Source organism: Quercus robur, chromosome 3, assembly GCF_932294415.1.
Source record: "Quercus robur chromosome 3, dhQueRobu3.1, whole genome shotgun sequence".
Classification (NCBI taxonomy): domain Eukaryota; kingdom Viridiplantae; phylum Streptophyta; class Magnoliopsida; order Fagales; family Fagaceae; genus Quercus; species Quercus robur.
The window spans coordinates 52,728,388-52,740,195 of record NC_065536.1 but is presented as its reverse complement, the minus strand read 5'-3'; the positions used below and the strand labels follow the sequence as shown (position 1 = coordinate 52,740,195).

Here is an 11,808-nt window from a genome sequence, read left to right as displayed (position 1 = left end):
AATCAATTCAAGCTAATAAGCATATTTAATAAGATGCGACTGCTTTAAGTCACAAATAAGTCTCATTCTAATGCAATTATCAACAACAACAACCAAAAAAAAAAAAAGTCATATTCTAGTTCTAATGCCATATAATGGATCCAGCAGTTTCCTTGTACAATGCAGCAAGCAAAGAAGGTTTCAACATCAAAATGACTGCCACACCAACCATTAAAATATGCTGAGTCTATAAACACAACTTTTGTGACACAACTCAGATGTGGTCAACTGAGTGACGGCGAAAAAAATAATAAGAAGAAAAGTGATTGTTCCATGTTTAAGCTTGTCCATCACTCACAGTCAAGTACATCAAAATTGTGAGGAACCACTAAAATACTCCACTGGCTTTTGGAAGTTAATCTTTCGACTAAAGAACATAGAGGTTAAAATATTCCATTGGCTTTAGTTAATCTCTCGACTAAAGAACATCTTAGAGGTGTCTCTTTCACCTTTTTGGGTAGATTAGAAGCGAGGTTGTGTGCGCATTACTCTCAAACACAGGCAGAAAGAATGTAAAAGGTAGTCACTACAAGGGAAGAATGCACCATGATAAATACTGCCCAGCACGCAATTGTTAAAACTATGCACCAGATGAGTATAGTAGATTACAAAAACCTTGGAAATCAACACGACAACAACTTATAGGAGCTTATAACTTAACAGACCTAAATCTAAACTCACGTTCAGTACAGGGAAATGGGGTAAAGATATGGAAATGGAAGGAAATCATGAGAACAAAATAATTTAGAGCGACCTGGGCCACAGGACAACTCATGCTTCTGCCGAGCAAGATGGCAAATCACTACTCTGGCCAAATATGTCAGAAATTCCATTCCAGTTCTTTTTTTCTCTTGCTTCCCAGTATCCACCCATATACCGATAACAACCATCCTCATCCTTCTGAAACCATCTTGGCTGCCACCCTCTCTCCTGCAACTTCCTTGCCTGTATCACAAAATAAAAAGGACCTGCTCAAGGTGCTTGTTTCATGATGAAAGAAATGGAAGGACTTAATGTTTAATGAATTCCACTCATCAGCATGAACTTCGGAAGTTCATTCCCTGATAATCAGAACTGCAGAATATGGTCATTTTCTACCAAAATGCAGTCAAACAGTGGACACCCAAAGTCCACACTTTAGGTTCAAATGCTTATTTTTCTTACGTTATTTAGGCTACTGCAGAACACATTCTCATAACTAATGATCAAAGAACATCAAAATATTACAAGTTCACTCTAGTAGCCAATTATTATAAAAATTATGATTGGCTAAAGAATTTTGAAAATATCTGTAAGTATTGAGGGACGGGAAGAAATCCACAACTAGTAAATACACATACAGCAGAGGATGTAAAGGTGAATACCTGTCTCTGCAACTGCTCGAGTCTTAATTTCTCCGCATTTCCCAATTCATATTCTCCATTCTCTAGATGTCTTTGATCTGGCCTCAGCCTTGAGTCAGTTGGAGGCAATTTCTCTGATAAGCCAGGTGTCAGTTCATTTAAGGTTATCGCAAAAGGAGAGAGATTGTATCTTGTCTTGGTAACATATTTATCCCTTTCCCACAGCAGCACAGCTTCTGTCATTGGATCATACCCCTTAGGCTTTGTAGTTGGGTCTCCCAGCACATAGTACATTGCCTCATCCCACTTCCCGACCAACATAGCTACCTTCTCTCCAGTACTGTCGTCTTGCACAAATCCATGGACCTGAAATTTTATAAAAGAAATTGATTGATGCTCACCAGTAATCAGCAGAGAAAAGTAAATGAAAAGTCAATTATACTTTTCCCTTTTTATGACTATGAAATTTGGTAAGCACAGTTCATGCATACAGGACAGTTTTCTGAATAACAACTTAGCCTTTTTCCTTCCAGCAAGAAGAGTGCAGGGGGTGTTGTGTGGAAGGGTAGCACTAAATTTCCTGTCATGTTATGAAGGTGAAAGCATGTACAATTTTTCTCCCTTGGCCTTCAATGATATAAAAGTTTTCATATGACTTGCCTATAATGGTACTTTATGGATAAAAGCAATTAGGGTAAAATCAACAATCTCCTCCATTTCCCTTTTATGTGATACACAGAAGTAGAACATCCATTACAAAGCTAAAAACTCTGAAAGGATCAAAAACAAAGTACTGTGAAGAAACAATGGGAACAAATGTTGTTTACCAGTACTGCTTGTAAGGTAGTTTTAAGCTTTGAATTGCGTAATTGTTCCAACATGCTTGAAAAACAGATCTCTTATAACGTGTCTATAAAATGGAAAGAGTAAAGGGTGCCTGATATTATGTCTTTTACCTGATGTGGATTTCGGTCTATGATAGACTGCTCCTTGAACTTGAGCTTGCATGAGTAATTGCCACTGCCCTTGATGCGCATGGTGCCATAATGGTCACAATAGATTTTACCTAGGATGATATTGTATATAGAAGTGGTAACCTTGCTCCACTGAAATGTCTCTCCATCCTCAAACTGCAGAGTAAGGACACCTACAGGATCAAGCTGAATAGAACGTCCCCAAAACTTCCCTTTAAGATTGGAATCAGCCCAGAATTTCCAGCCCCTTCCTTCACAGTGACAAGCAACAATCATTGGGTGGTGACTCACCTGAGTGGAAGCTGCTTGTTAGACAACAATTAGTGTTTTACAAAACATGTGCATCCACTGTAACACTAAAAAATCATTTACTCTGAACAATAAGGCAAGGCAGACATGATTTCAAACTAATCTTTCCAATGTTCTCCATGGTTCATAGGTAATTAAGACTATTAATGGTCAAAAACTTTAAAGAAAAACAAGTTAGAAAGAAGAGAGACATTACTTTTTCAGAGAAAAAACGGACTCCTTTATCTGGATAATCTGCCTCATACGTCTCCCCTAGGAGAGGATTGAAGGGCTTGCACTGCCGACCTTGTGTAGACGAATAACCAGATACAGCAAAAGCTGCAATGTTTAAGATTCTCATCAAGTCATTTCCCTGCAACACAAAAAATTCATAACTTAAGTCATGAGTCTCACAATTGTATCAAACCAGTTATGAAATAAGGAACACAAGAACCATTATAAATTATTGAGAAACCACTCTTGAACAAATCTAGAAGAAGACAATTTACAATAAGAATGGAAACATGAAAAAGAAAGTTTCCCAGTAGCTTCAGCTCGCAACTAATGCTCTACGAGGATTAAAAAGTATGAATGATAAAAAATGAGAAAAGATATCAATTTCCTATCATGTGTGTTTGGTAGAAGGGAAGGAATTATTTTTTACTGGTAAGTTACATGCATGCCTAATGGGTCTTGAACCCATAACCTTACCCTCCACCAAGAACTTATAAGGGGAGGAGGTGCTAGTTGAGCTAGAGCTCATTGGCTAGAAGGGGTGGAAAAACTGGAACATGGAACATAAGGTTGAGAAGAAGGGAAAGAAGTTGTAATTTGTACCAATGTAGTGTTATGACCTCATTATAACAGATGTAATGTTCTTTCCATTGCTTGAAATTAACACTTGAATTTCACTTATAGAGCACTACAATGATATATTCATAAATAATACTAATAGAGTTAAAATATGGTTTTATTTTCATATTTAATAAAACCATGATATAAAAAAGTTGTCATGTGATGTGATAAGGTCAATGTAAGGGTACTCTTCTGGATAAATCGGTATAAGGTAAACCCATGAATTTTGGGAAAATAGTAATTTTTTGTCACCCCATTCTCCTTCCTATTTTTCTCTTCATGTTAGACAGGTAAGAAGTTGTGGGCCAAGGTGGAAAACACACCCTCCACACCTGCTTCCTTCCTGTTTCCTTTCATACCAAAGGGTTGAAAACAGCAATCAACACAAACAAATAAACAGTAAAAAAAAAATACAGTATATCTCAACTCTTATCTTTTTAAATTTCATTTTCTATTTTTAATTTTGACATTACATTCTTCATTAAATCCAACATTCTTGAAACAATTCACAAACTTGGAAAACCCCAAAAGGCTTAGGTTGGTGAGGGGAGAATGTATTGCCTTCAGAGAAAACTCTCTGCTGTGTCTTACTATGAGCTGTCAGCAGCCTTTGCACCATGTGCTGCCCTCCTTTACTATATCTTCTCTTATAATGTTGAAATTTATTGTAATGTTTGTCTATATCATCTCTTATAAATTACATTAAGCTAGTCACATCAATTTTATAACAAAAGATGTAGGCATCTATACCTACCATATCATCTTGAACCAGAACTCTCCAACTAGATGAACCATAAGTAGCACCAAAGTCCAGATAGAAATAGAAATAATGTTTGAGCCTAATCAGCCCAATCAGGAAGTGCAGCTTAGGCTAAATTAAAAACTTCATATTAATTCCTTTTCCTTTTCAATAATTTAAACATGGAGAACAGACCTTCTGACTAGTAGGAAAGGCTGTACCTCTCCCCAGTAGGAAGTGAAGGGGTTCAAGTCCTTGGATCCCCACAGCAGCAACTACCGGTAAGAAGAGATTGTGACCTATGAGCCAAGGCTTAGCTTAAAACACTAATCTCAACCTTCCCAACACCACCCCTCCCTCCCCGAAACAAAAAAGTGCATCTGGAAATTTTTACAGTGGGCAAACTCTACTCAAGATTCCTAAGTATTAAATAAATAAACTAAGGCCAGCATCTCAACTACCTGGAATATAAATGCAACTAGGACATCATGCTTTAAATCTGCTTTGCGACAAAAGAAAGCACAGCTGAAGACCTGACCTGCTTTCCCCATTCCAGTGCTTGATCAACCAAGTATGAATACTCCAGATCTTCAAAGCACTTTTGCAAAGAAGACAGTGGTTCATTAAAATAAACAGGAAGACAAACTCCAGAAAGGTCCTTTCCAATATTATCCTTGATAATTGACCACAAGCCAACGGGCTTCTCTTTCTCCTTTGGTTCTGGCAAATTATCCCTTCTTTTGACATATGGATATTCAACAGCCCTTATCTCCTTCTCAAATCCATGCAAACGATCAGACAAGAAAGAATCTCTATCATATATTACATTTCCCAGAGAATCCCTACTACGATATGAAGCACTTCGTAAGAAATCTGAAGACAAAAAATCATTTGTATCAAAATATGTTCCATCATCTTCATCTGTCTCAACGTCTGCTCCATCTTGACTCTCATTATCTGCACAAGAGTCTGTTGCACTGCCCTCTGACATGACAGAATAGAAATCTGTAACATGAAGATCAGAAAATGAGTAGATTGTATATTACTTACCAAAAGAAGAGAGGGAGTAGATTGTAAAACTGTATATACATGCGTGCATATGTGAAACTATGGGAATGAAACTTTTTGAATAAACTCACTGAGTTCCCTTCTTGTAGAAAAGGAAACATAAAAGACTGGTTTGATGGCCTAAGAACATACCAATGAATCCCAACCTTAAGAAAACGAAATATATAAGGTAACACTTTAACTCTATATTTGGATGGAGAGATATGGGGTATAGAAGAGAAGGGTGACCAGAGTATATACTTGTCAAAGAAAAAAGTGCCTAGAGTACAGAAAAAAGGTACCAGGCATGTTTAAAAGCTAGGACAGCAGTTTATGTAAACTGAGCTGTCTGATGTTTCATTGGACAATTTGAACATATCGTGCTCCAGTTCAATGATTTATGTTAATGGTCCGGTTGGGTTGAGGGGGAGTAGAGTAGATTTAGCACAAAATTAGCTTATTTTTAGCCAATTCTACTCTACTCCCCTCCCCTCCACTCCCTCTCCCTCCCCCCTCCATCTAAACAGGCCATAAGTGACTATTAAGAAAGATTTCTTAGATCTAAGAGCATCATGTAGTTAAACCTTAGCTCTATCTCAAATGGCATTTCCTCTTTCCACAGTAATGGAATAGAGGCTAAGGTCTTGGGTTCAAGACCCAGTGGATGCATGTGCCAGTTAGCAATAATAAAAATAACAGCATCATGTAGTTTACTAGAAGCACTTCAGATGCAGATTAATGTAAATGATCAGTAACTTGACTTGTTCTGCATGTAATACCCGGAATGTCAATGCATTCATATTCTATGAGAGATAGACAGCTTAACGAACTTTTTTTCATATTAGGTCAGACCGGGTTTAAGAAATATGAATTTATCAAAATGCTATGACCATAGAAAGCATAACTAACCACTAAATCTTCTGTTCCCTTGTCCACAATATGATTCACGTTCTTTTGTTTCATCCACTACAGTGGTTTCCAGCTCTATTTTCTCAGTCTGCAAAACAAAATTTGAAGAGAAATTATTCCTCGAACTAGGAATTTTTGTCAGAATCTATTCATAGAATAGTATAATTAACATAACATGAAAAGTTGAAACAGAAAATATACACTGAGGAAAGTAACTGTGCAGTCAGGGGCAGAGCAGGGATTTCATGATTAGAGAAAAAATTTTACTAAGACCACTGAAATTGACAATAAAACAGATAGTAAAATGAAAATAAAATAAAAACTATTATAAGCCAAGTGACAAACTAAGATTTTATAGAACAAAAACATTATAGCATGATTTAAATGATTTAAAATAAATAATTATGCATGTAGGATGCATAGATTGTAAAATTTTCATAATTAACATCAAAGAAAACATTTCAATGATATAATTTAAATCGAAACAATAAAATAAAAGAAAAATAATAATAATAAAGGAACAAAAAATTATTTTATGCAGGGAAAACAAAGTACAAGATCAAGTTTTTATTAAAATAAAAATGGACAAAATTTAGCTACAAAATTGGTTGTAACCTTAAGTTACAACCTTACTTAATATCTTTTTATTAGATTTAAATTTTGACAAATCCATTGTTAGATTACATCTTCTTATATCCCCCATGCTTGCAAAATTTTTATAAAATTAAAGATCAATAGCTATTTCATCGATAATTTGTTTAAATTGCAAGTTTTTGTAATTTAAAATTATGCATAAAATATAAGCTTATAGATTATATTGTAAATAACATCCGATTGATGCAAAATTTATCATGTGTATTAAGAGTATAAAGAACATGTAATTCAACGGTTAAATTTTCAAAATATGTAGTAATATTTATTTATTGAGTAAAAATTGTAGTCTTATGCTACAACTAATTTTGTAGCTAAAATTACAATAGATTATTAAAATTACAATAAATTATTAAAATAATTTAAATAGATAATGAAACCCCTTTTAAATTTTTTAAAATTTTTGGTAATTGAGTTTTAATCAGAACAGTATTTAAAATTTCTTAACACCTTGGTGATAAGAGTTTAGTGAAGAGAAAACTATGTTAAAAAAATTTTATGTACTTAAGAGTACTTCATAATGGCAAAGGCACATTGTATGATGCATAGTACTTATGTTGAACCATAAGACCCAACTTTTATTATTGAAACAAAAAATCATGGTAGATTATTAAAATGATACAAAATAAATAAGAAATACCCTTTTAAATTTCTAAAAACTTTTGGTAATATAATTTTAATCAATGTACTATTTTGAAATTTCCAAAAATTTGGGATTAGAGTTTCACTTACAGCAAACAATATTAATAATTTTAATGTATTTATAATGCACCATGGCATAAGGAGAGGCCGTCCACTTGGAGCAACATGGCTATAGGACAACTTTTCTAATATACCATGTGATATGATTTACTCATAGACAGCCGCAAATATTTGGTAGTCACAATATAAGAAACTTGCAAATGCCGATACTAGCAGTGATGAAATTATTAGTAGTTGAATTTTAAATCATTAAAAGCCCCAATGGAATAAAAACAAAGAGAGCTAAAAAGCTTGTGCATAAGATTCTTGGGGTTTTGAAGTTACTGCATCAATTACCTTATATTTACATCAAACACCAAAACCTGCTTTAGTGTGATTGCCACACAAGTCACCAATAAAAATTAAGACATACATCATCTTAAGCCAAAAATAAGATAGATTACCATGACAAAGTTCAAAAAATAAACTGGAGCCACCCAGCTCAATTCTCAAGCAACCACGGTATGATTTTAAAGATTGTTTTAGCAGGGTATAATGCACCAAGAAGGAGAATGGAAGCAAGACAAATACCTCCAATCGTCTCAATGTTTCCAACAACATAACATGTTTGTAATGAAGAGTCTTCAACTTGTTTTGCAACTCAGAGACTTCTAAGAGCATGACTGATTCGCAGTCTTTGATGGCTGCCTCACCAATGCCTTCCTGTAATAACCGTAATCGAAGCTTCTCTGTCGAAACAACTACATCTTCAGCAGGTGCAAAATCATTGCTACTCAACACTCTAGGGAATAGCTCTTTAGCAGCCAGCAGTGACTCAATCCAGGCAGATCTGTCCTCCCTAGATACACAGCGTAAGTGGAGAGTTTTTGTTCCTGTAAATATGGAGAGCCTTTTATCGTCTGATTTGCTTGCACGAATCGAAGAAACCTGTAAAGCATACATCGGGAAATTTCAGCAACCACTAAAACAAAGGAAACTACAGGAGATAGAGGTCACAAGCATACACTTAAATGTACATATTCACACCCAAAACAAAAAGGTGAGGAAGTATGAAAACGTATCTGTATCATGAGGATATGGGTGAAAACATCCAACTTTAATTCTGAAATACAGATTGGGTCAATACACAGAGCTTGTCTATAGGAGGGCCTTAGGCAAGACACCATAATCAAAACAAACTTTCATAGATCACATTTATTTGATCAAGGAAGTAGAAAGTGCACTACTGAGATATCTTTTCTTTAGGCATAGCTTCTTTCCCCATATACCACATTTCAGACATCCATATAAACTAGATTTAATGTTTGCAATAGCCAGGATGCATGTATAAGCTCTTAAAGGGGTTGAATATACCACCAAAACATTTTCCCTAATTAGGGTTTCTTAATCAGAATTGCACATGTTTGGAAATGCATTTCAATTTCAAAAACAAACAATTTTTTTGGATGACGCGGAACCTCACCAAGGCAGGGCCCTTTGTACCCAACCCTAGGGAGTAAACCACAGATACACGACCCCACCCACCAGAACCGTGTATTACATAATCCACAGGAACTCATAGTGGGGATTTGAACCTAGGATGTCTGAATCTATAACTCGTCCGAAGTCTCCCACCACTAGAATGCACCCTTAAAGAGTAAAAATTTGAATACAGAAAAAGGAAAGCTAGTCACTTGTGCATCAATGTGCATGCATTTTAGCAACTACTCGCTATAGTAGGCTATCTTCACTGCAGTTAATAGGTTTCATTGTAATCAAAAGAATGCTCTTTCTCCAATAGAGGGTTTTTCCCAAAAAGTTTTTCCCAAATTTATATTAGTTTTTTTTTTTTTCCAGCTTTCCACTTGCTTTAACAGTTTCTAGAAATAAGCTGCTTTGTGTGTGCATGTAGCGGGTTAACTTTCTCTGTCAATTTCTTTACAAACAATCTGATCACTGCAAATTTTGGGCTTCTGCTGCATGCCTATGCTGAATAAAATTGCATTAAGTTTAACAATTGAACGAACTTTCAAGTTTATTCATTTCCAAACCCTCTAAATTATGCATACGAACAAGCTGGTCAAACCAAAACAGTAACAAGATACTAAGCTCCACACCCATCAAAACAAACGGCCAAATATACACAAAACCAAAAATACAAAAATACAAAAAAAGAGAGTACTGGCCATTAAAATATATAAAGCATCCCCATCAAAACACATTAGACACATACTTTACGTTTACTCAAAAGAAAAAAAAAAAAACATCAGCACCAGTTATAGCAAATACTAATACTACTGCTATATATCAAAAACAAACCGTATCATCATATTTAAATAATTTTATTAAAAATAAAAAATAAAAAGCAAACCTTCAAATGCACTACGCCGAAAGGCTTGCATTCCTTTGCGGAGCTACCGAAGCGGTTGCTGCTACTGCTACTCCAATTGGCTTTCCTCATGTACCTGATCGAGTCCTCGCCGATCACTCTGACTCCTTTCTCTCTCGCCGGACTCGTCAAGATCTTGTCCGGACCGTGAATCTTGTAGTACGAAAGCACGCCGTCTTCGAGCACGAACCACCTCCCTCTCCATCCTTTCCCGTAGTTCACCCACTTGTACAGAATCCCAGCCACACTGCCGCCGCAGCAGCCTCCATTGCTGCTGCCGCCGGCGCTATACAGCACCGAATCCGCGATCGCGTCTTCGCCGTCGTTGTTCGCCGATGCCGCAGCAGCGGAAGCAGCCGAAGCCGATACTCTGTCCGATTCGGTACCGGCCGACGAGACCTGCGCCGAGGGGCACGGTTTCGCGGTCTTCAACGACGAATCGAGCCCTAACTGATACTGACCGCCCGATTTCGCCGCCAACGGCGCGGCTCGGTCCTTCTCGATCGAAACCGGAGCAATGCAGCACAGTGGATTCATCTCAACTCAATCGCTGGAAAGAAACAAAGAAAACGCTACTGAAAATTCCACTGCATATATATCATCGATCAGTGATCATAGACAGTGATGATGAGTGCAAAGCGAAACGGAACGCTCCGATTTGAGGCGGGTCAGGTAATGTGGGACCCGATCGGAGCTAGAAACGAGGAGAGAGAAAAAACAAAACGTATCGGAAATGACATAAAGTGTGTGTGTGTGTGTGAAAAGGACGAAACGGGAGTTGAGAGGTGAGAGAGGAAAAGTGGGGGAGAGAGATTATGGGTAGTTATAAAGGAGATTTGAAGTAAGAGTGAGAGAGGTGAGCACAGCACAGCACAGCACATAGATCCCATTTAAGGCAGTGGCTCAGTAAATTCAGAACTGGGCACACAGTGTGTAGCGTGGCCTCTGCCTTGGTGCATTTAATTATTTTGTTGCATTAATTTATAGATTTAAAAAAAATAAAAATAAAAAATAAAAAAAGACCAGTAGTTGTGTTTCAAGTTTCAAATGTTAAGAGCATCTTCAAATGCTTTATATCTATTTTTTGGCAAGAATATTACTGTTTACTTTCCGACAGATTTTTCATCTCCATAGATTTATCTACAGATAGAGAACACTGTAATTTTTACTATTCATACTTCAAATATTTTTTTATTATAATAATTAGGTATTAAGAAAAAAAAATGTTAGAAAATATGTAGTTGTTAAAAAAAAAATGAATGAAGAAATAATATTTAAATGAGATGGAGAAAATAATAGAAAATCTGTTGGAAAATGTATTTAAAAAAGTAGGTAAGTAAAAGTTAAATGTCACTGTTCATTGTTCAAACAGCATAAAAATTTGACTAATATGCTAAAAATGCTCTAACAAAACAAAGCATGGGTTTGGTGCTTAGTTTTTTTTTTAGTTGAAAAATTGGTGAGTTAAGTTATGAAGCTCTCTTGTTAAGTCAAGCTAGTGGGTTACTGATTTACTGTTAGTTAAATTAGTAAAAAAATTTATGATTAATTAAGATATTTGAAATTCAATCTTAGTCTACACCAAAAACTAATCGGTGTTTTAATCTGATGAAAAAGAGCTATCGTCAAAAACAAACATCATAAATTAAAAACTTTCTCAAAAAAAATATGGTCGAATGTGAGTAGTTTTCTTCATTTACTCTCAATCAACCAAATTACCAATGAGAAATTTGTTGAGAAGAAGTTTGTTTCAATAGTATATGTTTTTACAAACCTCACCTCCTCTTATCTGTCAAGTTGAGATTATCCAAAATTATCATTAAAGCAGTTAACTTTATTATCCAATTAATGAAATATAGACAATTTTTATTGATTTTCATCTGAACTTACTAT

General features: G+C 35.7%; 1 protein-coding gene across 1 annotated transcript; it reads right to left on the bottom strand.

Moving 5' to 3' along the window:
- Positions 1-586: 586 nt before the first annotated feature.
- Positions 587-10,787, bottom strand: LOC126718324 (oxysterol-binding protein-related protein 1D). The gene is made up of 8 exons (XM_050420454.1): positions 9,898-10,787; positions 8,118-8,474; positions 6,195-6,282; positions 4,777-5,243; positions 2,862-3,017; positions 2,339-2,647; positions 1,404-1,748; positions 587-984 (listed from the first exon to the last, which is right to left on the bottom strand). Exons 1-8 carry the CDS (start codon positions 10,450-10,452, stop codon positions 811-813), a joined length of 2,451 nt encoding a protein of 816 aa, XP_050276411.1. The 5' UTR covers positions 10,453-10,787; the 3' UTR covers positions 587-810.
- Positions 10,788-11,808: the final 1,021 nt, after the last annotated feature.

Coding starts and splice junctions, on each gene's coding strand:
- LOC126718324 (XM_050420454.1), bottom strand. CDS start 10,452: ATGAATCCACTGTGCTGCATTGCTCCGGTTTCGATCGAGAAGGACCGA. Junction 5,244..6,194: donor AGGGAACAGAAGATTTAGTG/GTTAGTTATGCT, acceptor TTCATGTTACAG/ATTTCTATTCTGTCATGTCA. Junction 1,749..2,338: donor TAGACCGAAATCCACATCAG/GTAAAAGACATA, acceptor ATAAAATTTCAG/GTCCATGGATTTGTGCAAGA.